Source organism: Lethenteron reissneri, chromosome 14 (genome assembly GCF_015708825.2).
Source record: "Lethenteron reissneri isolate LAM-NWPU_2019-01 chromosome 14, ASM1570882v1, whole genome shotgun sequence".
Lineage (NCBI taxonomy): Eukaryota > Metazoa > Chordata > Hyperoartia > Petromyzontiformes > Petromyzontidae > Lethenteron > Lethenteron reissneri.
In genome coordinates, this window is record NC_083792.1 from 1,259,786 (window position 1) to 1,282,805 (window position 23,020).

Consider the following 23,020-nt stretch of genomic DNA (forward strand, 5'->3'; position numbering starts at 1 on the left):
TTGGAAGTCAAGGAAGGTCCGTTTCTTTATCAATGTGATTTTCATGTATTTTCATCTTTCCCCTCCTTGGATGTCTCGCTGCCCGAATCTTTCCTTTGTCTGTCTCTCTTTGCTCAATTCTCTCCCCACGTCTCCTCACTTCTCTCCCTGTGTTTCACCTCTTACCCTGTGGCTTTCTCAGTGACTTCTGTCCTATCACATCTCTTTCTTTGCATGTCAACATGTCTTTCCTCCTGTTTTTTTTCTCATCTTTTGCCTCATGTCTCCTCCAGTGCCTTTCCTCCTGTCTCGTCAATGTCTCCTCTCGTCTCGCTGTGTCTGCTCTTGTCTCACTGCATCTCTCGCCTTCCTTGCATTTCTCCTCGCTTGGTTCGCAGTTGCCTTGCTCTCCGTTTATTGCTTTTCATCGCCTGCGTATGCCCTTCCCTCACGTAGGCTTCGACGACTCGACGCAGCCGCAGTCGGGCGAGGAGCCGGTGTCCGACCTCTTCCTCTTCCCGGACGAGAACGGCTCGAAGGCATCGCGGGCCGCCGGCGGCGGTGCCGCCCCCCCCACGGCGGGGCGACCGTCGCACGCACGGCCGTCGCACAAGAAGACCCCGCTCGCTCGTCGCGCCGGCCCCAGCCTCGCCCCTCCCGCTCCCACGCTCGGTTTCGCATTTGGGTCCGGGTTGCCGACGCAGACCACTGGCGCGGCGGTGGCCGCCACCCCCTCCTCCTCGTCGTCCTCGTGCTGCTCCTCGTCATCCGCGTCACCCGTACCGCCCCCTCGCGTCAGGGCTCGGCCGTCCCCAGTGGTCGGCCTGATGGAAACGGGACGCGGCGGCGGCGCCAGGAGGGACGAGGGCAGAGACGATGACGGAGCCGCGGCCCGTGGCGGCGATGGAGATGACGGCGGCGATGGAGACGTTGACGATGATGACGACCTCCCGGACGATGACGAGTTCTGCATCCTGGAGGCCCCAGGGATTGGGATTCCGGTACGGAGCGATGGGGGCTCATCGTCTCGGTCGTGCGCAGCCATTGCGTGTGTGTGTCTGGACACGGCGGTGCAAACCTGTCGGCCAGCGCTAGCGAGGTGGGGGTTGGTGGCTCACAGAGGGAGATCGCTGAGTGTGGTGAGACGTCCAACCAGCTTGGTTGGAGCAAGTGGGCTTGTGATGCATCTGGGGAGAATCTTGATTGCAAGCCTCTTGTGTGCGTGGATTTCTCCAAGATCTCAGATTTCCTCCCACACTCAAAACACTCGAAACACTCCTCAACAGCCGATTTCAGAACCCTCCTGACAGGCGCTGCATGTGTGTGCTTACATGCGTATGCATTGGTTTGTGTGCGTTTATGTCAGGGTATAAATTAAACTTTGCAAATATTTTATATCATGACCTTCCAAAAATAGAAAGTTTGCAATAGGGCAAATAAATCAATATATTTTCTGCGATTGACTGAAGCATACTAAATATACACTGTAAAATCTAAATCAGTAGTTTGCTTAACGATGATTAATCTTTAGCATTATTTCCACAACTTTTCCATGGCAACAGAATTGTAGCATAAATATACAGGTGACTAAATTGGCAACATCAGGAAAGATTTGTTTTACCCTTTCTTGCAATAAAAAAGGTGTTAAGATGTTCAAACACCAAGTAGAAACCTTTGTCGAGGAATCATGTCTGCATTGATTAACCACGTACTTGTAGTGAACATGTAGACAAAAAACATGCTCTGATAATGTATGCATTGTCTTTGAATCGGATTGGTCTACACCAGAGACAGCCTTCTTTAGGACCTAGTCTCACCAGTGTCAGACCAGAGAATTGTCAAAAGGCGAACAGTCGGAATTCTCTATGGTTAATGCAGACATGATTCCTTGAAAACGGTTTATATTTGGTATTCTTGGTTCTTTCGGTAAAGTCACGTAGATAGAAAATAAAAATAAAATAAAAATAATAAATTGAAAATAAAAGCAAAAAACCCACGACGTTTCGATCGCAGCACAAGCGGTCTTCATCAGGCGGAGAGACAAGAGGGGAGGAAGCCTCCAAATGCAGCTGCTTCTTCTAAGGGCTTCCAAAGTGAGTGGGCGGGGGACTTTACCAAAAGAACCAATTATATACAATTTTTAAGTAAAAATTTATATTTGGTGTTTGAACATCTTAACACCTCTTTATTGCGAGAACGGGTAAAACATATTCTTATTTTTTCATACTTTGATATTGCCAAAAAAGGTCCCATGTTGGAAGGATATGTCTTGAAAAAATAGAAAATATTTACAACAGTACTCTTCATGGGCCAGGAATCAAAATAAATAGCTTTTCACTTTGTGCAAAAAACAGTCATTACGCTGTGATATTTGTGTTTGTACAATCCCAAATCAAAGAATAACACGATGATTTACGATGTCACCACAGGCAATGTGAGCTTGAACCATTGATAAGTAAAAAATTGTACCCCTTACAGAGCAATGGGAACCACAGAAATTGATAACGATACTCGCAGAGACCTGCAGAGAGGAATTCTCTGTAGGTTAGTGGCCTGTGTAAAGCTACATTTGGGGATCTCTACAATGTAGAATTTGTAGTGCACAAAGTTTTCGGGTTATCCCCTTCGAGTGACAGAGCGAGAAGGATTCATGGGTGTGGGTCGCCGCTGACAAGCACTGGGAAGATGGCCACACCCGGCACCAACAACCATTACCCAGGCTTTGTGGTCCTATAATTGGGATGTTTGGTGAACTCCATTAACGGATGTTTATACATGTGGGTTTGAAACTGGAGTTACCGTACAAAACTTACACGTGCGAGCGAGGTCACAATAAATCTAAAACAATTAAGCTCTGCGGTCCTATAATTGGGATGTGTGGCGCGTGTGTGGGGCATGTGGCACGTGTGGTGCGTTTGTTGCGTGTGGTGTTTGTGTTATGTGTGGCGCTTGTGGGGCGTGTGTGTTGCGTGTGCGCGCGTGTGTTGCGCGTGGCAGGCGCGTGACGGCGAGCCCGTTGTGAAGCGACTCGTGGAGGACACCATCGAGCTGCGGGATGAACATTTCTCACGGCCGCTGGGCCGTGCGGACGTGTTGCGGCCGCCCGCGCGCTTCCCCGTCCCGCTGGCGCGCTACACGCTGCGCGAGGTCTCCGTCACGTGGCACCTCTACGGCGGGCGCGACTTCGGACCCGCGCTCTCCTACTCCACGGCAGCGCACGCGTACGGGTGGGACGCACGCACTGTCGCCCACGCGGCTTCGTAGCGAACAATGTATCATCTTACCTATAAAAGGCATTCTTTGTGTGTGTGTCCGTCTGTCTTTGTGTGGATGCACACTTGCAAAAGATTTGGCTCGTGAACCATGGGGTTTACATTTTTAAAAAGTCGCGGGGTACCACGCTGTAACCCCCGTGGTGAGCCAGCGCTATTCCGTTTTCCCATCCATCAACTTTAAAATAGTTAAATTAACGATTTCGTGTGATTTTTATTATTATTTAATTATTTCCCCACTCCGCTCCGAGCGACACAGCACGCACTTGTGCATGCGCGAAACGCTGCCCGGGGATTGCCCCTAGCAACGCACACACGATCGCCAAAAATTATCATTCGCCTTAAAAAATTAACAAAGCGCTGAGGTGAATTCTCCCTAGTGTGATGTCCTCTTCTCCCCTCCCCACCCCAATGCTTGCAGTTACTACTATAGAATATTAATATTATAGCGCTTATATAGTATTATTGTAGCGCGGGCGGCCCAGCCTGCAAGGTGCCACCTCGGCCGGCTGGGCAATCTAGGCGAGGCCGCGGGCTCTGCACAGGACTAGGCCTCACCACGGCAATGTTAAGTACTAATTTATTGCTTCGTTCGCTAAACTAAAAAATAAGTTTGCTAATCCTATAATAGTAATGTTTGTGTGTAGACAGCTAATATTTCAATATTAAGTTGCTAAATATTAAGTTATTTTCATGTGTTTTTATGAAGCAGCGCCAGTGTACTGGCAGTCTGTAATGTGGCCTGTTGCCTGTTTATTCATTTATGTCAGTTCACTGCCAGTCTATTGTCTACACTGTTAATATTGCTTTAGGGCAGGATGAGTGTATGCCAGTCTATAATCTGTTGCCAGCTTCTTTACCTCGCTCGGTGTTCTGCCAGTCTTTCATGTAGACTATATCCTGCTTTTTAAGCTGCTGACCATATTGCCAGCTTATTATGTCGACTGTAGCAATGCTTAGGTCATTGAGTCAGCGTACTGGCAGTCTATAATCTAGACTGTATCCTGCTTCTTAACTTACCTGTGCGTACTGCTGCTCTATAATGTAGACTTATTCTAGCTTCTTCAATGCATTTCTATTGTTTCGATTGTTCACGTCACGCTATTTACTGATATGTAGTACTGCGATGCTGATTACTGTTATACTGTTAAATACGTTGGACTTTCTTAGCTACAGCCGATTACATTTCGTCTATCATTTTGTTACTTTGGTGCGAAAATCAACCATTTGAAATTTGGTTAACTGCACCTTTTTTTTTACACCCAAGCGGGCAGCACGCAGGGAGGTTCAATGCCCCAAATTTTGTTGAGGTTGCTGTTCTTACGGTGGGTGAGGAACATGGTAAGAGAGACATTGTGCTTCGATACCAAGACAACACCATCAAACGATTTCCTGAGACAAACCGAGCATATGATGCCCTACAATACCACATTTTACTGTCGCAAGGCCAAGATGGGTACCACATCCAGATTCCTCAAATTGTCAAAGCTACAGGACAAAGACATCCTCACAAAACTGTCTCCTCTAAATACTTCTATTCCTTCATGATCATGGACAGAGAAGGAGGAAACCACATTACGGTGCGCCAACCTCTTTCACCAGTGTGTTGTCGATGAGTATGACAAAATTGAGAGTGAGCGCCTTCTTTACATTCAACTGAATAAAAAACGCCTGCGTGTACCCCAGTATGCTCATCTCAGGGACGCTATCAATGCCGACGGATATGCAAACGCTCAGAATGTGAGCAGATTAGTTATTTTGCCTTCATCCTTCACAGCTGGACCAAGATACATGCATGAGAAGACTCAGGATGCCATGACGTACATCAGCCAATATGGCAGGCCCAATCTCTTTATCACCTTCACATGCAATCCGAGATGGAAGGAGATCCAGGTTGAGCTTTATCCAAACCAAAAGCCAACAGACAGACATGACATCTTAGCGAGGGTCTTTAAACTCAAAGTTGATGACCTCATTTGGCTTATTACGACTAACGAAGGCACCATCTTTGGAAAGACAAGCAGTAACTTGCAACACCATTGAGTGGCGAAAATATTGTCTTCCTAATGCTCACATTTTGCTATGGCTGAGGGAAAACATTCATGCAAGTGACATTGACACATTTATCAGTGCTGTGCTACCTGACCCCCATCAAGACCCTGTCCTATTTGATGTCATCTGCAAGCAAATGGTCCATGGCCCATGTGGGCAGTTCAATCCAAATTCGCCATGTATGCAAGACCGCAGGTGTACCAAGAAGTATCCACAAAACTTCTTGAAAGACACTCAGTCGGGCCATGATGGCTATCCTCTATATCGTCGCAGAAATACTGAGCATGGTGGATTTGAAACAACGCTCAGACCTGGCACTAACTCTGAAATGAAGGTTGACTCTTTGGTTCTTTTGGTGGATCGTTCCCTATTGCCCTCTTCTGTGCAAGATCTTCGAGGCCCACTTTATTGTGGAATTCTGCAATTATGTGAAAGCCATCAAATATGTTTGGCAATACATCATCAAAGGCTCTGACATGCCTGTCTTTGCCTTACAAAACAGGGGCAAAGTGTAAATGAGGTTAAACATTTTGTCCAAGGAAGATACATCAGCACCAATGAGGCCATTTGGAGAATTCTTGGCTTCTCTATCCATGAGCGTTCCCCCACAGTCGTCCATTTGGCAGTTCACCTCAAAAAAGGTCAACACATCTACTTCACCGAAAGAAATGCCCAACAACAAGCCCTGGCTCCAATAATACTACCCTGATGGCGTTTTTTGGTTTGTGCCAAAGTGATCCATTTGCTGACAACCTGCTCTTCCATTCATTTCCCTCCTACTTTACATGGACTGCTAAAATAAAATTGGAAGCGACGTGCTGCTGACGGTGAATCTGATGCCTTACGAAGAGTCTACACAGTTCATCCCAACAATCAGGAGTGCTACTTTCTCAGAATGCTTCTCCGTGTTGTCAAAGAGTTCAAATATTTCCAAGACCTCAAAACAGTGCCAGGAGTTGTTTGTCAAACATACAGGGAAGCTTGCAATCTTCGTGGGATTCTTGAGGATGATCAGCATCTTGATTAAGCTATGGCAGAAGCATCTGTTAGTCCCCTTCTCAACTGAGATTGCTCTTCTGCATACATCTTCAAGTTTGCAGCCCATCTAACCCCTCTCTGGCAAAAATACAAAGAGGCCATGAGTGAGGGCACCCTCCACAGAGCTCAACGAGAAAAATCCAAACCTCAACGTCAACTTTTCTCATGTCATCTGCAACCAGGCCCTCATCCTTGAGGACAAACTGCACCCCATTGGTGGAAAATGACTACCAACACCCTACAGGGACAACCTGTGTAATGCGGGCGTAAATGGGCGGGGCGGATATGACGATCCAAGAGGGAGGAGTCAGGGTGACGTGGGGGAGAAGTTATAGCGGGGAGACAGGAAGCTATCTGGGTCAGTCGGGGGAGTGAAGGGTGGTGAACACGTTGGGTGGTCGCCGTGCCTCAGCCTGGTGGCTGAGGGGCTCATGACGGCGCCAGCCAGCGGGGTGGAAGAGAGAGTGGAGGATTGAGGTAGGAAGTGGCGAGATAGCCATAGAGGCCACGAAGGGCTGAGGTAGGAAATGGCGAGATAGCCACAGAGGCCACGAAGGGCTGAGGTAGGAAATGGCGAGATAGCCATAGAGGCCACGAAGGGCTGACATTGGGAGGTGGCGAGATCGCCACGCACGGAGGAACAGGGAGCAGAGATGGAGCTGCTGGGGGAGCAGCCATAGGGCTGTACCAAGAGCCTGCAGCGGAGCTGCAGGAGCGTGGAAGGCTACGGGAGCGAAGGCAGATGTGGGGCTGCCAGGGAGAGAGTCTCAGGAGGAGTGCCGTGTGGGAAGGAGAACGCGAACCCCAAATAAAGGACACGGAGTCAGCAAGAAGTGTCTGAGTCCTTTTATTACACTGGAGTCAGAAGTGAAACGGCATCTCAAAACAACTGAGAGAAAGAAGAAATAAAAAATATTCCTGCTACATCATCCGACGACGACGACCTTCCTCAGACAGTGGACCTGCCTGCGATGGAAGAGGAGATCCGTTCTGGAACGAGTACGGGTCCGGGTGAGCAAGGTGTCGCCGCGTCGGTGGACCTGTCTGTGCCGGAGGACGCCAACTTACGATGGAGACAGATGGTGATGCAGATGGGGACCTTGAAAATCGTGCTGGCGCAACTGTGTGAGTTCACCACGCCGAGGACGACGTCGGGGAGGCCCGGTGGTGATCCGCAGGCCTCTGCCTTTCCTGCGCTGCCAGCGCCATTGCCACGTGGCACGAAGACGCCATCTTGGGCGTGGCAGGGGAGAAACGGCGGGAAGCCGCCATCTTGTCTTCACCGCGGCGGGAGGACGCCGCCATCTTCAACATCGCGGCGGAGAGGCAGCCTTGCGCTGCCATCTGGAGGTGCCGCGGGGTGAGCAGCCTGCTGTGAGCTGCTGTTTTTCGAGGGCGTGCTGCGAGGAGAAGACGCCGATGCTGCAGCTGCTGGGGCGGGAGCTTCCCGTCCTGGCTCGGGTGCGTGACAACGGAGCCGTCAAGTCGCCGAACGAGTTCTGCGAGGCGTCTCAAGTTGCCACCCTGCCGTCCTCTTCTTGCTGCAGCCCCGGGCGAGTCATGACGATACGCACCCGGCCTTAACACACACCTCACTCATCTTTCGAGGGCCGGGGGGCTATTTTGGTTTTCTCTTATGACTCGATTGTGCGGAGCGCGGTTCGGACTGTGTGTATGTGTGTGTAATAACGATGAACGCGCTATCTGCTTGTTGCTTGGTGTCAATGTAAGTGTGTGCGTGTGTTGAGAATGGACGGAGAGTCTGCTGTATTTGCTGAGTGTCAAATTGTGTGTGTGCGCTGCTGCGTGGAGTTGTTTTCTTGATGGTGAAGTTAATTATTAACTTGGGAGCGTCGGGTATCTTGCGCTGTATTATTTGTGGGTTACCTTGTGCGATGGGCTTAATTGGAAAAAAATATATATATATTTTTTTGGTGTATTGTGCTGCGAGGTGCTGTGTGCGATGCGATTGTTGCAAGAGAGAGAATAATTGTGTTGTTGCTGCAAAGTTACGACAGGATTAATGGTGTGTTGGTTGCCTGCAGATCTGCTTGCTATTGTGCTTAAATGTACGCGTGTGATCGCGATATGCTGATTGCATGTGCTGTTATACCGTTCTGTATGGTTATGGGGTGCGATGCAGTGGTTGACTATTGGAATTGAGATTGTTATTATATTGTGCGTACCTGTTGGAAATTGGTAACAAATTCGAGGGGGACCCAAATATTTGGTCGTATGGTTGTTGTGCACACGAGATTGAGTGTATATTATAGAGGGGGACCATAAAATTTGGTTGTATGGGTGTTGTGCACACGAGATTGCGTGTATATTATAGAGGGGGACCCAAAAATTTGGTTGTATGGGTGTTGTGCACACGAGATTGCGTGTATATTATAGGGGTAATTGAGCTTTTTGAAAATGAGGGTGCGCGATGACGCCGTTGTGGGTGTCTCAAAGGTTAATGCTAATGGGACCGTAAATTGGCGCCAAGTGGCGTCGCGTTTTCGGTTGATCGCATGCAGCCACGAGTTGCTTGGCGAGTTGGGTTGTGTAACCAATGTGGTTGGTAAAATATTGGTTAAAAATTCCACGATATGACAGCTGTGCGCAGCAAGCTGGGGCTGTGCGTCTATCGTTGGTGGGGTTGTTATAACGTGACGGGGGATGCGTCTTGTGACCCCCAGTTAAGGGAAGCTGGGGTGCACGAATGGAGAAAACTGGCCACGTGTTCGCACGTTGGGCCGCCATTTTGCGCGCACGCGGGGTATGGTGACGATGCGCTTTGCGGAAAGGGCCGCCATTTTGAGTGCGCGCGAGAGATTGCACGAACGCGCTGGGCGAAGGGGGACGCCATTCTTGAGCGCGCGGGAAAAACCGGGGTGGGGCAAATATTCCATCTGTTATGCCTGCCATTGTTGATTGGGTGATGCACGAGTTGTGGTCACATCGGCCTATGGCTGATGGCTGACCTGACAGCCCGGAGGCGAAACCTCCGTGGTATGTCTTAAACTAATGGGCCATGTGCTCATATGGCTCGGGGAGTCATGGTTCAGTTGTGCGGGGGCAGACTGAACCTGGTGTGCCGGGGGCTCACGGGATCTGGGTTAGGGTGTTATTGTCTCTATAAGAGAACATTGCCCCGTGGGGGGAGTACAGGGGGTCTGGCATTGCTGGGGGATGAACCTTCCCTGGGCTATAAAGCATCGGACTATACGAGGCTGGTGTGTGTCCATCTCTGATGGGATAGTAAGGGAGGAGCGTGGCCGAGTTGCTGCTCATCCCCGAAATTGCACTAGCTGAGAGTATGGTCAGTGGATGTTGCTGTGGGTTGACGACCACGGTGGGGGTTAGGGCGAGTTAAACATTACCGCTGGGGAGCGTGGCTCTCTCCACGCGAGGGTGTGCGATTAGGCGTTTTGTTGGGTTGCTGAGAGTGACCGTGGGTACATGCTGTGTACGTGCGATGTCTGTGCTGGTCCTCAAGGGAGGACTGCTGGTGGGTAAGAGCAGAAAATTTTGTTGTTGTTGTTGTCACGTGTAAATAATATTGTTGTTAAAATGTAAATACTGGGGCATCCATTGCGTTATTTTGGGTATTTATGGGGAGTTTTTTTTTAAGCGGGCTGGATTTACATCATCTCCACTACCCTGAGGCCGGGTGGCTGTCGTGTACGACATGCGGATGTGCGTTGTTGTGCTGTGCCTCAGGGGATTGGATTCTCCTTCTCGTCACAGATTCTTCAGCTCCCGTCGCACTGGGTGTTACCTGGTGTGCTAGCTGGATGAGGACTTGAAGGAGCAATTGAGCGCCGTTCGTCGTTCTGCTCTACCACTTGCTCTTTGACGTTGGACTTGAGCCGAGCGGATGGAACTGCAACATGGACACGCACTAAAACATCACATTTCTGGGTTGTGCGCGTTGGCCGTTCTTGCGTGTCAGTTGCCGTTGTTGTTCATTGTGCCATTCTTATTCTTGTTGTTGTTGCGCGGAGGACAGGCCGGTGTTCTGTTCCAGTTCCTGATACCTCCCCTTTCGTTGCTTGTGTTGTTGTTGTTATAATCTCCGTTGTGTCTGGGGGACTCCTGATTGTGATGCCTTCGCCCGCATTGTTTGTTCTGTTTCAGCCGAGGACGGCTGGAATTTTCTCTACGGGGGAGGGTAGTGTAATGCGGGCGTAAATGGGCGGGGCGGATATGACGATCCAAGAGGGAGGAGTCAGGGTGACGTGGGGGAGAAGTTATAGCGGGGAGACAGGAAGCTATCTGGGTCAGTCGGGGGAGTGAAGGGTGGTGAACACGTTGGGTGGTCGCCGTGCCTCAGCCTGGTGGCTGAGGGGCTCATGACGGCGCCAGCCAGCGGGGTGGAAGAGAGAGTGGAGGATTGAGGTAGGAAGTGGCGAGATAGCCACAGAGGCCACGAAGGGCTGAGGTAGGAAATGGCGAGATAGCCACAGAGGCCACGAAGGGCTGAGGTAGGAAATGGCGAGATAGCCATAGAGGCCACGAAGGGCTGACATTGGGAGGTGGCGAGATCGCCACGCACGGAGGAACAGGGAGCAGAGATGGAGCTGCTGGGGGAGCAGCCATAGGGCTGTACCAAGAGCCTGCAGCGGAGCTGCAGGAGCGTGGAAGGCTACGGGAGCGAAGGCAGATGTGGGGCTGCCAGGGAGAGAGTCTCAGGAGGAGTGCCGTGTGGGAAGGAGAACGCGAACCCCAAATAAAGGACACGGAGTCAGCAAGAAGTGTCTGAGTCCTTTTATTACACCTGCATGCCCTTGCTCAAGAGATCCTATGTGAAATATCCTATGATGGTCTAGAGCTTCTTAAATTTATTTAGGAAAATGAAGCAAAGCTGATGGATGCACAAAGAGAAGCCTACACGAAAAATTTTGAAGACATTGAGGCTAAAAATGGAGGCATTTTGGAGGCATTTTTTTCCTTGATGCACCTGTTGGTACTGGGAAGACCTTTGTTCTCAACCTGCTCCTCGCTAAGGTTCGCCAGAGGGAGAAAATTTCTGTAGCTGTGGCACCATCGGGGATTGCTGTGTAAGTCAATGTGTGTGTGTGTGTGAGTCAATGTATGTATTTGAGTCCATATGTGTGTGCGTGTTGGTCGATGTGTGTGTGTGGGTCGATGTCTGTGTGTGTGTCTTTTTTGCCCGGGCAACGCCGGGTACTTCCCGCTAGTAGGTAATATTCTTTGGGTCTTTCGGTAAAGTCACGTAGATGGTTAAAAGAAAATAACAAAAACTACGACGTTTCAATCACAACAGAAGCGATCCTGATGACGATCGCTTGTGTTGCTGGGTCTGGGGGCGTTGGTGGATTGGGATGAGAGAGAGGGGGAGGGGAAGCAGTCGGTCGGAGAGTCCACGGGGGGGCAGGATGACGCCGGCCGTGCTCCCACCCCCCGCCCCTGTAGACACAAGACGGGGGGCGGCATTCCGAGCCCGCGGGGGTCTCCGCACCGCGCCCCCTCGGGGTCCAAGCCCCCCCGCTCATCGTGGCAGACCCACGGGGGCCCTGCACGCAACCACGACGTGCTCATGGAGGTGCAGCTCAACAAGGTAAGTAACCCACCCCACGTGTTTCTCCCCCCTCCACTTGCCCTTCCACCCACCTCCCCACGTGCCCCCCCACTGCTTGCGTCCAATTCAAGGATTCTGACATGGCCGTTATGAACCTCCAGAGTTGCCTCCAGGGTAGACCCACACCCTCCCCCTCGTGTCAATGCCACTGGCTCTGCCTGCTCTCGATATCCTGCCACTCTGCCACTGGTCGTAATGTTGCATCACGTCCCGCTGCCCTCCCAGGTTCGGTTCCAGCACGAGGTGTACTCCGAGCCGCTCTCTGGCATCCAGCAGCTGGGTGGTGAAGGTGGTGGTGGCGGTGGTGGCAGAACTGCTGCTGCTGCAGGAGGCGGTAGCTGCCCCGTGTCGGCAGCGCCGGACCAGCCCGTGTCTCGCCAGGTGTTCATCGTGCAGGACCTGGAGGTCCGGGACCGCCTCGCCTCCTCGCAGATCAACAAGTTCCTTTACCTCTACACCAGCGAGAAGATGCCACGCAAGACACACGCCAACATGGTGCGCCCGTCCACTCGCCCGTCCACTCGCCCGTCCACACGCCCGTCCACTCGCCAGTCCACTCGCCCGTCCACTCGCCAGTCCACTCGCCCGTCCACTCGCCCGTCCACTCGCCGTCCACTCGCCCGTCCACTCGCCCGTCCACTCGCCCGTCCACTCGCCCGTCCACTCGCCCGTCCACTCGCCCGTCCACTCGCCCGTCCACTCGCCCGTCCACTCGCCCGTCCACTCGCCCGTCCACTCGCCCGTCCACTCGCCCGTCCACTCGCCCGTCCACTCGCCCGTCCACTCGCCCGTCCACTCGCCCGTCCACTCGCCCGTCCACTTGCCCGTCCACTTAACCATTCATTTGCCCATTCACTCACCCACCCACTTACTGTCCTCTCACTCAAGGCCAACAACAGTGGTGAATATATGAACCAGTCATGGGCCTCTACTAGGTCGACTCAGAATCAAATGAATACCTGGTTTTGTGTGTAAACATGAGCATTGGAGAGACAAAGGCAGCTAGGCAAGGTGCCGGCCACTCTCCCCATTGTGTACTGTACCCACCTTAATAGGTGCTCACTAACTACACTTACCCCAGCATTGTGGTAAAGGCTACATGGGGGATCTTTGTTTTTGTGTGCGCAGCTGACCCTGAAAGCTCTTCACCTGCGCCCAGAGAGCGGCCTCGCCACGCAGGAGTGCTGCCTCAGGGTGTCCCTCATGCCCCTGCGTCTCAACATCGACCAGGTGATGTGGACTTGTCCTTCCATCCCTTGGTTTGTCTGTCCGTCCATCTGTCCATTCACGGTGGCGGGATGTTAACTACGTCACCAGGTATACAGGAAGGAATAGGTTCGATCCCGACTCTGACGCCTATATACAGTATCACCTCACGAACATGTGATCTGCGATTTTGGCTATCCGTGGATCGCATCTGGAACTTTACACAACTGCATCGAGAGAGAGAGAGAGAAGGAAAGTGCTAAGATAAAATTATGAGAGAGAATATGATGCGAGAAAACTGATAAGATAAATTGATGAGATAAAGTTTGAGATAAAGTGATCAGATAAAGTGAGGAGACAAGGTGATGAGATAAAGTGCTACGTTCCTTCCCGGTGACGCCCAGAGAGCGCTGTTCCCTCCGTGTACACGAACGAGTGCTCTCCCCCCCCCCCGACCCCGTGCAGGATGCTCTCTTCTTCCTCAAGGACTTCGCGTCGAGCGTTTCGGCCGCCGTGGAGCCGCCCACTCCCGACAACGCCGCCGACGGTGAGTGTGAGTGAGTTCACCTCCCGACCCGGGGGTTGACAGCCCCGCCCCCCCCTGCATTTCCTCACATCCACCTCCCTCACTTTCCTGCCACTTTTTGATTTGGCGAACGCTTTTACACGTAACTGTCACGCAGTTAGAGCGCCAGATACTTGAGAAAAATAGGTACATAAATTAGTTTATATATGTCAATGTTCTATGTGAGTAGATGTCAGCCCCACTTAGCCACATAGCCACGTGACAGCCTCCTCCTCCAGCACGTAGCAGGGCAACCGGTCTGCCCAGCACGCCCTGACGCACTGCACAGCTGGAGACGATGATCTCCTGGCTCCCCGCATCTCCACGGTGGCGGGGCTGTCATGGAATACATGCCATCGACGTTGGGAAGTGGCATACACCCCCTGGTCACTCTGGAAGCGTGTCAACCGAACCGCTTCCTACCATTGCCCTCGCCTTATTTCTTATCACTCCCTTAATCTCAGATGCATAATCAAAATATGTATTTATACTCGAGGAATCGGATGAGCTATAAAGCTGTTTTGCAGATGTCCAGTAGGTGCAGGTTAGAACGTTACAACAACAAACATCTTATCGCACTTAGCTCACTGCCCCTCACCTCACCGTTTCCCTACCTCTCACCTCACCCCTTGCTGCCCTCACCTCGCTCCGCCCCCCACGCTGTCCGCACCCCCCCCCCCCGCCCCCCCCAGGCCGCAGGTCTCCGTCGGCGGACGGAGGGACGAGCCCCGCACGGCACCCGTCGCAGCCGGCGCCCGTCATGACGTACCCAGCGCAACCGCTCGCCCCCTCGATGCTCGGCCCCATGCCGCTCACGGACGCCCCAGCCTTCAGCGCCCCCGCTGGCGGGACTCCCTCGGAGGGCACTCCCGGTGATATTGGGGGGGGCGGCCCTCCCGGAGAGCTTCCCATCTTCTTCAGGTTCGTGGGGGTGGCGAGAGGGCTTGGTGCCGGCGGGGGGGGTGAGAGGTTAAGGGTCAGGGTGGTTGAGAACTTAGTGGCTGGAAAGGGTTTTCCGTCAGCAACACTGAGTGGTTTACTTCAATGCTGTCTGTGGGGAGTGGTTAGCGCGCTACGAACCTAGCGACCCGGGTTTGATTCCCGCTCATGGCCAACACCGGTGATGATTATCTGAACCGGTACCTGGGCCTCCACTAGGTCGACTCAGCCTCAAATTAGTACCTGGTGCGATGTGTAAATATCGCCACTAGGGAGACAAAGGCGGCGGCCGGGTGTGGTGTGGGCCACCCACCCCCTCGTGTGCCGTGCCGGCCTACATAGGTGCTTGCTAACAGCACTTGCCCCTACAGTCTGTTAGGGCTATATGGGGGATCTTTGTCTTTGTGTGCCTGTGTGTCAATGTGTGCCTGTGTGGCCGTGTATGGCTGCGGTAGTGTAACGATAAGCGCGCTGCGCTACGAACCCGGCGACCAGAGTTCGATTCCCGCTCACGGGCGACATTAGTGACGATTATCTGAATCGGTCCTGGGCCTCACTTGGTTGACTCAGCCTCAAATGAGTACCTGGTGCGGTGTGAAAGCATCACTACTGGGGAGACAAAGGCGGTCGGACGTGGTGCTGGCCAGCCACCCTGTCGTGTGCTGTGCCCGCCTACATTGGTACTCGCTTACAGCACTTGTCTCTACAGTCTGTTGAGGCTATATGGAGGATCTTTGTCTTTTGTGCTGCAGGGAGTTTCGCTTTACTTCAGAGGTGCTGATTCGCCTCGACTACCACGGCAAGCACGTGACGATGGAGCAGGTATGGGGCACGCGCCCACAAACATTGCCACCGTACGCACACTGCTGTGAGGAGGTGCTTGGTGAAAGAAATGGCTTCTTGGAGCAGGGAGAGGGTAGCGCGAGTGCTAAGTGGGGTGCCATGGGACCCCTGAGAAATATCGAACAAAAGTTTTCACGAATATTTTAACATTCGTTGACACCGAGTAGCAAACAAACTCTTAAGCGCCCCACAAAATTGTCTGATTAAAATTCAGTGTTTCACTTTGGTGCCCCCTGAGGGCTGTGGTTTTATAAAATCATCTCATGGCCCGTTCCTTTCTCTGAAGGCAGTTTCCCCAATCACTCTCAACCCTGCACCTCTCACCAACACGGGGCGCAACGGTGACGAGATGTTAACTACCTCGCCCGGTGTACAGGAGGTCGTGGGTTCAATCCTGACCCTGACGCCTGCTGTATATTTGGAGCTTGCATGTTCTTCCCATGGTCGCGTGGATTTTTCTCCGGGTTCTCTGGTTTTTCCCTCCACATTTAGAAACATGCTTTTAGAGTATTTGACTGCTATAAATTTCCACGTGATAAGCCACTTCGTTGAGCTATCATTTGTGACCAGGTCGCTATCTGAAAAGAGCTGTACAGTTCAGCGGGCCTTACCTGGTAACATAAAAAAGTTTATTAGACTAGACCAGTTTTAATAGTTTAACTCTTGCATTACAGTCTGCCGTTATGATGCAATGTGCGTTTCCCTAATTTAGAAAGCGTTTGATCTGCTGCTGCTCCACCTGATAGCTTGTTGTTGTTGGAGATTTGCATTACCCTGAACTTGTAGAGTGATTACATGCTTGCGGTTTTGAAGTCCAGGTGACGTTGTTGAAGGCCACGTGACGTTGTTCTTGAAGGCCAGGTGACTTTGTTGTTGTTGAATTCCAGGTGACGTTTTTGGCTTCAACAGCATTAGCCATCATGGTCTCTTTATCTTGAGCTGATTGCATTCGTGTGTGGACAGGCAACTGTGTTTTGATGAATTCAGATTGTAGGTATGTTATTTAAAATTGCACTGCGTGCATGGCTGTGTGTGCTTGTGTGCGTAATTGCATGTGCGCAATTGTGTGTGCGTGCATACCTGTGTATGCGTGCGTGACTGTGTGTGCATGACTGTGTGTGCAGTGCGTACATCCGTGACTGCGTGTGCATGACTGCGTATGGGAAGTGGTTGTGTAGCGGTTAGCGTGCTGCGATACGAACCTGGCGACCCGGGTTCGATTCCTGCTCACAGCCGACACCAGTGCCGATTAGCTGAACCGGTCCTGGGCCTCCCCTAGGTCGACTCAGCCTCAAATTAGTACTTTGTGCAGTGTTTAAACATCGTCACTGGGGAGACCAAGGCGACCGGGCGTGGTGTTGGCCACGCACCCCCTTGTGTGCTGTGCCGGCCTTAATAGGTGCTCGCTAACAGCACTTGCCCCAACAGTCTGTTAAGGCTATACGGGGGGTCTTTGTCTTTTTTATACGTGCGTGCGTGTGTGCGTGCGTGCATGCGATATGCAGGGAACATTTGCAGGAATCCTCATCGGGCTCGCTCAGCTCAACAACTCGGAGCTGAAACTGAAACAGCTCTGCTACCGGCACGGGTAAAGCACTGGCCCAGCTCCACTCGGCGATGTTTTAATGGATCCTTCAGTGTGTTGACAAGAATTATGATGTTTAGCCATCCGAGGAAGCCTCGCTTAGATTTGGTACTCAGGGTTCAGGAAGGTGCTGCATTGAGTGTTTTGCAGCCCAGCAGCTTGGAGAACTGGCAGTTCATGACAATGCGCGCGTGAGGGTGACAAGTGGCACATTGGTCAGCATGCTACGCTAGGAACCTCGGGGGATTGAGTTCAATGCGCAGCCAACGCTAAAATCGGTGGCAAGTGTGATTAAACTCTGTTCTGGTCGAGATGGTCTTCGATGAGTGCTGCTATATGTACACATCAACACTGGCAGATACAACGGTGGCTAGGCATGGTGCTGGCCACACACATGCATACAAAATGACTAATTCTCCTTGTAGCTTACTTGGGCCATTGGGGCAAGTGCTGTTAGTGAGCACCTTATAAGGCCGGCATAGCATACGAGGGGGTAGGTGGCCGACACCACGCCCGGCCGCCTTTGTCTCCCCAGTATTGATGTTTGCACACCACAGCAGGTACTCATTTAAGGATGAGTCAACCTAGGGAAGGCCCAGGACCAGTCTGAATTTTACCCACTGTCATTGGTCATGAGCTATAAAAAATAAACTGGTGAGACACACCACCTCCTTGCCTCAGCAGTCCATATGTCTGTGCGATTAGCTTGCTGGGTGTGGAGCGTCTTGTGGCCTACGCAGCGAGCGAATGGGTCAACGACATCCGCAAGAATCAGCTGCCCGGCATCCTGGGAGGCGTGGGGCCCATGCACTCACTCGTGCAGCTGGGTGAGACGAGCGCATGCACGCACACGCACGCGCACGCATGCACGCACAAGCACGCACACGTGCGTACACACACACGCACACGTGCGTACACGCTGCAGGCTTTCATATATGGTAAGTCCTCTCTAAACGCGTGGTGTTTACACAATGCGTTTTCGCTACATCGCGGTTCTTCCGTTTGTGAGCACTTTTCGCGCAACACGGAACGCGGAACACGTGCCCATTATAACGGGGTTTCGGAGCGGTCGACCACGAACTACTTCCTTGAGCTGCGTGGCTGAGCGGTCCAGTGATACAGTCCACGGAATGATACAGTAACGCGGCGGCGTAACCTCAGTTATTTGTCCCGCTATCTCACTGCGTTTCCGTACATCGTATCTCACCAAAATGTATCGTTACATTATTTACGGGGAAATAGTTTTCGCGTTTCAGGAATGCATCTGCCACGTTCAATGAGGACTTACTGTACTGGTGAACACCACACCCAGTCACCTTTGTCTCCCTCGTGGCGATGTTTACTGCACACAGCCCCAGGTACTAATTTGAGGCTAAGTCGATCTATGGGAGGCCCAGGACCAGTGTGTGTTGTGGCAGCCTGCTTGCCCGGTCCGTGTTACAGCGGTGTGTGTGTGTGGTGGTGTGTGGCGGTGTGTGGTGTACGCGGTGTGTGTGTGTGGTGGTGTGTGTGGTGTGCGCGGTGTGTGTGTGGTGGTGTGTGTGTGTGGTGGTGTGTGGCGGTGTGTGGTTTGCGCGGTGTGTGTGTGGCGGTGTGTGGTGTGCGCGGTGTGTGTGTGTGTGGCGGTGTGTGGCGGTGTGTGGTGTGCGTGGTGGTGTGTGCGGTGTGTGTGTGGTGGTGTGCGCGGTGGGGCGACGGCAGTGCAAGGCATGAAGGACCTCGTGTGGCTGCCCATCGAGCAGTACCGCAAGGACGGCCGCATCGTGCGCGGCATCCAGCGTGGAGCCGCCTCCTTCGGCACCTCCACTGCCATGGCCGCCCTGGAGCTCACCAACCGCCTCGTGCAGACCGTGCAGGCACGCACGCACGCGCACTTCGAGGCACAAAAGACAAAGATCCCCCTATAGCCTAAACACAGTGTTGGGGCTGTTAGCGAGCAGCTATGAAGCGAGCACGGGACGTGAGGAGATGGGTGGCCAACACCACGCCCGGCCGCATTTATCTTCTGAGTGGCGGTGTTTATGCACTGCACCAGTTGACATAAGGGAGGCCCAGGACCGGTTCAGATAATCGTCACTGGTGTTGGCTGTGAGAGGGAATCGAACTCGGGTCGCCGGGATTGTAGCACAGCGCGCTAACCGCTACACTACTGCTCCCCCCTGGACATACGCAGACACATGTAGACACACAGTCGCGCGCAAAGACATACATACACGCAATCCTGTCATTGTTTTAGTTATTTTCTCGTGTTGTTGGTGATGACAGAGTCCCCATGTGCTTCTGCCCATGGCCGGCATGTGCGTTGCAGGCGGCTGCTGAGACTGCCTACGACATGCTGTCCCCGGGGCCCAGCGTAGCCCGCAGGCCCATCGCGGGGGCCCCCACATTCCCCCAGCATCGCGTCGCTCAGCCGCCCGCCGACCTGCGCGAGGGCGTCGCCAAGGCCTACGACGTCGTCAGGGAGGTACGTGCGCACGGGAGTACGTGCGTGCGAGTGCATGAGTGGTGTGACGGTTCACGCTGTCGATTCCTAGCCAGCGATGGCAGCGGTAGCAAGTTGTATCTGTGTTTGTGTGTATTGTATGTCTGTATTTGTGTGTGTTTATGTGTATTGTATTGCTGTTTTTGTGTGTGCACATGGCTTCTTGCATGTGTCTGCGTATGGCTTCTGGGTGGTGGTGTGTGTTTGTGTGCATGGCTCTGTCTATGCTTGGTCGCTACTGTGTGTGGGCACGGCTCTGTGCAAGTGTTTGTTTGTGTGTGGCTCTCACGGCTTTGTGCACGTGTCTGTGTGCGCGCGATTCCGTGTGTGTGTACGGCTCTGTCTGTGCACAGGCATGACCAATTGTGTGTGTGTGTGTGTGACGAGGGCAGGGGGTGACGGACACCGCGCAGACGCTCTACATGGTATGCGCGCGGGAGCACGAGCAGAAGGGCGTAACGGGCGCCGTGGGTGGCGTCCTGCGGCAGATCCCGCCCACCGTGGTGAAGCCGCTAATCGTGGCGAGCGAGGCCACCGCCAACGTGCTGGGCGGCATGCGCAACCAGATCCAGCCGGACGCGCGGCGAGAGCACTCGCAGAAGTGGCGGCACAAGGATGACTAGCGGCGGTGGCGGGCGCGGGACGGCCTTGCGGGTGTGGGGGGGTGGGGAGTGGGGGGGCGACACGGGGGCAGGGACCAGCAGGTGCGTCCAGTGGTGAATACGGAGGGACGAGTAGTTGGGATGCCGCCATGCACGACCGGTGGGATGATGAGGAGAGGCGCAGGAACGACCGGGGGTGACCTGGCTCAATCTCCATCGGCTCGCCGCGACGGTCTACGAGGCCACCTCTTGGCCTCTCGGCTGGGCCCTTCCCCATGGGGGCCGATTGGCGCGGAGTGTTCGACTCCACGTTACGTGCCCGCTGTCTTTATCCGGGTTTTCCTGTGGCATCACCAACGGTTGAAATCTGTCGCGTGCCCACTTTTACAAAATGATGGCCCGGTACGGAATTCACCGGTTCTTTTAGTGTGAATCGAACCTTGGCCCTCCGTGCTCACCGGGTTCAGTGGAGATGGCACCGATCTATAGGCTCAAACCTGACTGCCCACAACCCGAGGTTGCTGAGAATGAGGACTGCCAATCGGCGGTCAGTAGGTAACCCCCTGTAATTATGCACTGCTGCGGAGAATCGTGGGCAACGCAAAATAAGCGTGATCTGTGTATATTGCAATTGACTCTGAGAATAGGTGCTCGCTAACAGGCACCCCTCCTGACGGCAGTATCCAGCTGAATGGGTGAAGTAATTGGCATCTGGCGCTGCCAGCCCCGATGTAGCACTCGCATTCAGACTGGGGCCATATTCGCTTTTTTTTAGGGTTGCTGGGTTCAATGAACGAAACATATTTCCTCTGCCCAAATAATGAAGAATATTATTATTAGACGAATTAAAGATAAGTGGTAAGGGAGTTTGGGTTATAGCCAGAGTGAATTGACGTTTGATTAATCAACCAATTTGCATTCCCGTTCAACGTGCACATTTGGTCGTTCATTGTTGTTAGAGTTTTTGTTTTGATTGCCAAGCAATTGCCAAAATTATTACAATTTATGATTTTGGGCCATTGCATTAGCATGAAGTAGGCTACCATGAGAGCGCTGTGGTGGTGATGATTACGACTGAATTGGTGGTTTTGGTGATGTCACAGGGTCTTCGGTGTCTGTACTCGCGGCAGATAAGACACTGTTGTTGACAGCGGTGGTGATGATGATGACTCAAGGGTTTGGGTTACCCGACAAGGCCTTGCTTTATGATGTTTTGCGTGACTTCACAAAGATGCGTTAAACTGTCAAGTGTTAGTTACAGACACTTGAATTCATATTCAAGTACAATACAAATATAATTTAGGTTAAATCTGTTACCCGGAAAAACCTCCCTGAGTCTCGTAATGACATTTGTTTCGAGATTTGGGGGAGGGGGGGAGTCTGCTTTTGGGTGCTTTGCCAATTAATTTTTTTATTTCTTTTTTTTTCTGAAATTTTGTTTGTGGGAAGAGGCCGGAGTTCCTGGAGAAGACCCCCGCACACACACACACGAGGAAAGAACACGCAAACATCGACGAACTCGTTGTGAAATCAGGGACCTGCTGCGTGATGTGCCCCAATAACTCACGCTTACGGTCACAGTACTGCTCACGCTGCTCCTGTATAAGCTTTATAGACGTAGCAATTAACACGCTCGTTTGTGGAGACGCTATCCGTCGCTAAGAAACGCTGCAGCGTTAACTCGTCCCCCTTGTGTATGTTGCTGCAACGTCCAGGCCCCAAACCCTGTCGGTCCTCAGCCCTGTGTCACGTTCATAAACAAGACTGTACCTGGGCATGGCTCACTGACGAGCCCCAACAGAGGCAAAGTCCAGACACGTCCCGCATTCTGCAGGCTTCCTCATGTAAGGTTGCGATATATTTCTTGGACGTTATACTGTGTTCATATTCCTGCTCAGCTTGGTACGCGGCTTGGTATTGAATGGTTCCAGTGAGCCTACTCGGTGGATACCAGAATAAGTTAAACATTAAAACTGCATTTTTTCTGTCGTTCAATGAAAAATAAGATGTTGCCTGTTGGTCTTCTCTCGGAAAGATCGGTTTTAGGAATGCTGACACAATTACCACGTCTTCACGAAGGCCATTCGTTCGGACATTGATGATTCGGTCCGTCGCAGAGAGCAGAAAATCACGCTTCAGTTGTTATTGGTGTTGAAGCAACATTGAGCAGGTGAAAATAATTAAGTGAAATAACTTTTGGCATTATGATATTTATGCCATTCGAATCACAAATGTTCACATTTAAGTCTGTGTACAATACATTGTATATTTGAGAAAAGCTTAAAGGAGTTAAAGTAGCGTGTGTAGAGTTCCCAAGACGTCTATGCAGTAGTCGAGGGGTGTGCTCGCGTGGGCCCGGACACGTGGCCATCGTTGAAAAAAAATGTTACACACAACAATATACACTTCAAAATAAATAAAAAGAGATTATAAAATACATCTTCATCTTGGTTTTAAAAACCGCAACGGCTTCACTGGATGGTAGTTGCGGTGCGCTCCACATCAGCAAGACATCTAAGAGCACGCGACAGCATGAACACCCTACACGCAGAGACACATGACCCACAACACCGGACTGAGAGTCCTCAAATTTGGACCTGGAACCCACAACCCAGACTACGAACCCACAACCCAGACTACGAACCCATGAACCTGGACCTGGAACCCACAACCCAGACTACGAACCCACAACCCAGACTACGAACCCATGAACCTGGACCTGGAACCCACAACCCAGACTACGAACCCATGAACCTGGACTAGGAACCCACAACCCAGACTACGGGAGCTGATACCAAATAATGGCCTGACATTGCTAACCCTGTACTTGATATACACTCTGTCAGATGACCACGGGGTTACAATAA

The 23,020-nt window shown here is 52.2% G+C and overlaps 1 protein-coding gene across 2 annotated transcripts in view; it reads left to right on the plus strand.

The window, feature by feature from the left end:
• The window catches only part of ATG2B (autophagy related 2B), a 70,843-nt gene extending 48,253 nt beyond the window's left edge, over positions 1 to 22,590 (plus strand). The window contains exons 30-42 of one of the 2 annotated variants that reach the window (XM_061551226.1): positions 436 to 980; positions 2,977 to 3,206; positions 11,766 to 11,910; positions 12,157 to 12,426; positions 13,060 to 13,161; positions 13,603 to 13,684; positions 14,395 to 14,623; positions 15,394 to 15,463; positions 16,990 to 17,072; positions 17,775 to 17,896; positions 18,771 to 18,925; positions 19,378 to 19,533; positions 19,944 to 22,590. In XM_061551226.1, coding sequence (XP_061407210.1) covers positions 436 to 980; positions 2,977 to 3,206; positions 11,766 to 11,910; positions 12,157 to 12,426; positions 13,060 to 13,161; positions 13,603 to 13,684; positions 14,395 to 14,623; positions 15,394 to 15,463; positions 16,990 to 17,072; positions 17,775 to 17,896; positions 18,771 to 18,925; positions 19,378 to 19,533; positions 19,944 to 20,174 — 2,420 coding nt within the window. In that variant the 3' untranslated portion in view covers positions 20,175 to 22,590. The remainder of the gene's footprint in view (positions 1 to 435; positions 981 to 2,976; positions 3,207 to 11,765; positions 11,911 to 12,156; positions 12,427 to 13,059; positions 13,162 to 13,602; positions 13,685 to 14,394; positions 14,624 to 15,393; positions 15,464 to 16,989; positions 17,073 to 17,774; positions 17,897 to 18,770; positions 18,926 to 19,377; positions 19,534 to 19,943) is intronic. The other variant, XM_061551227.1, reaches the window with a different exon arrangement.
• Positions 22,591 to 23,020: the final 430 nt, after the last annotated feature.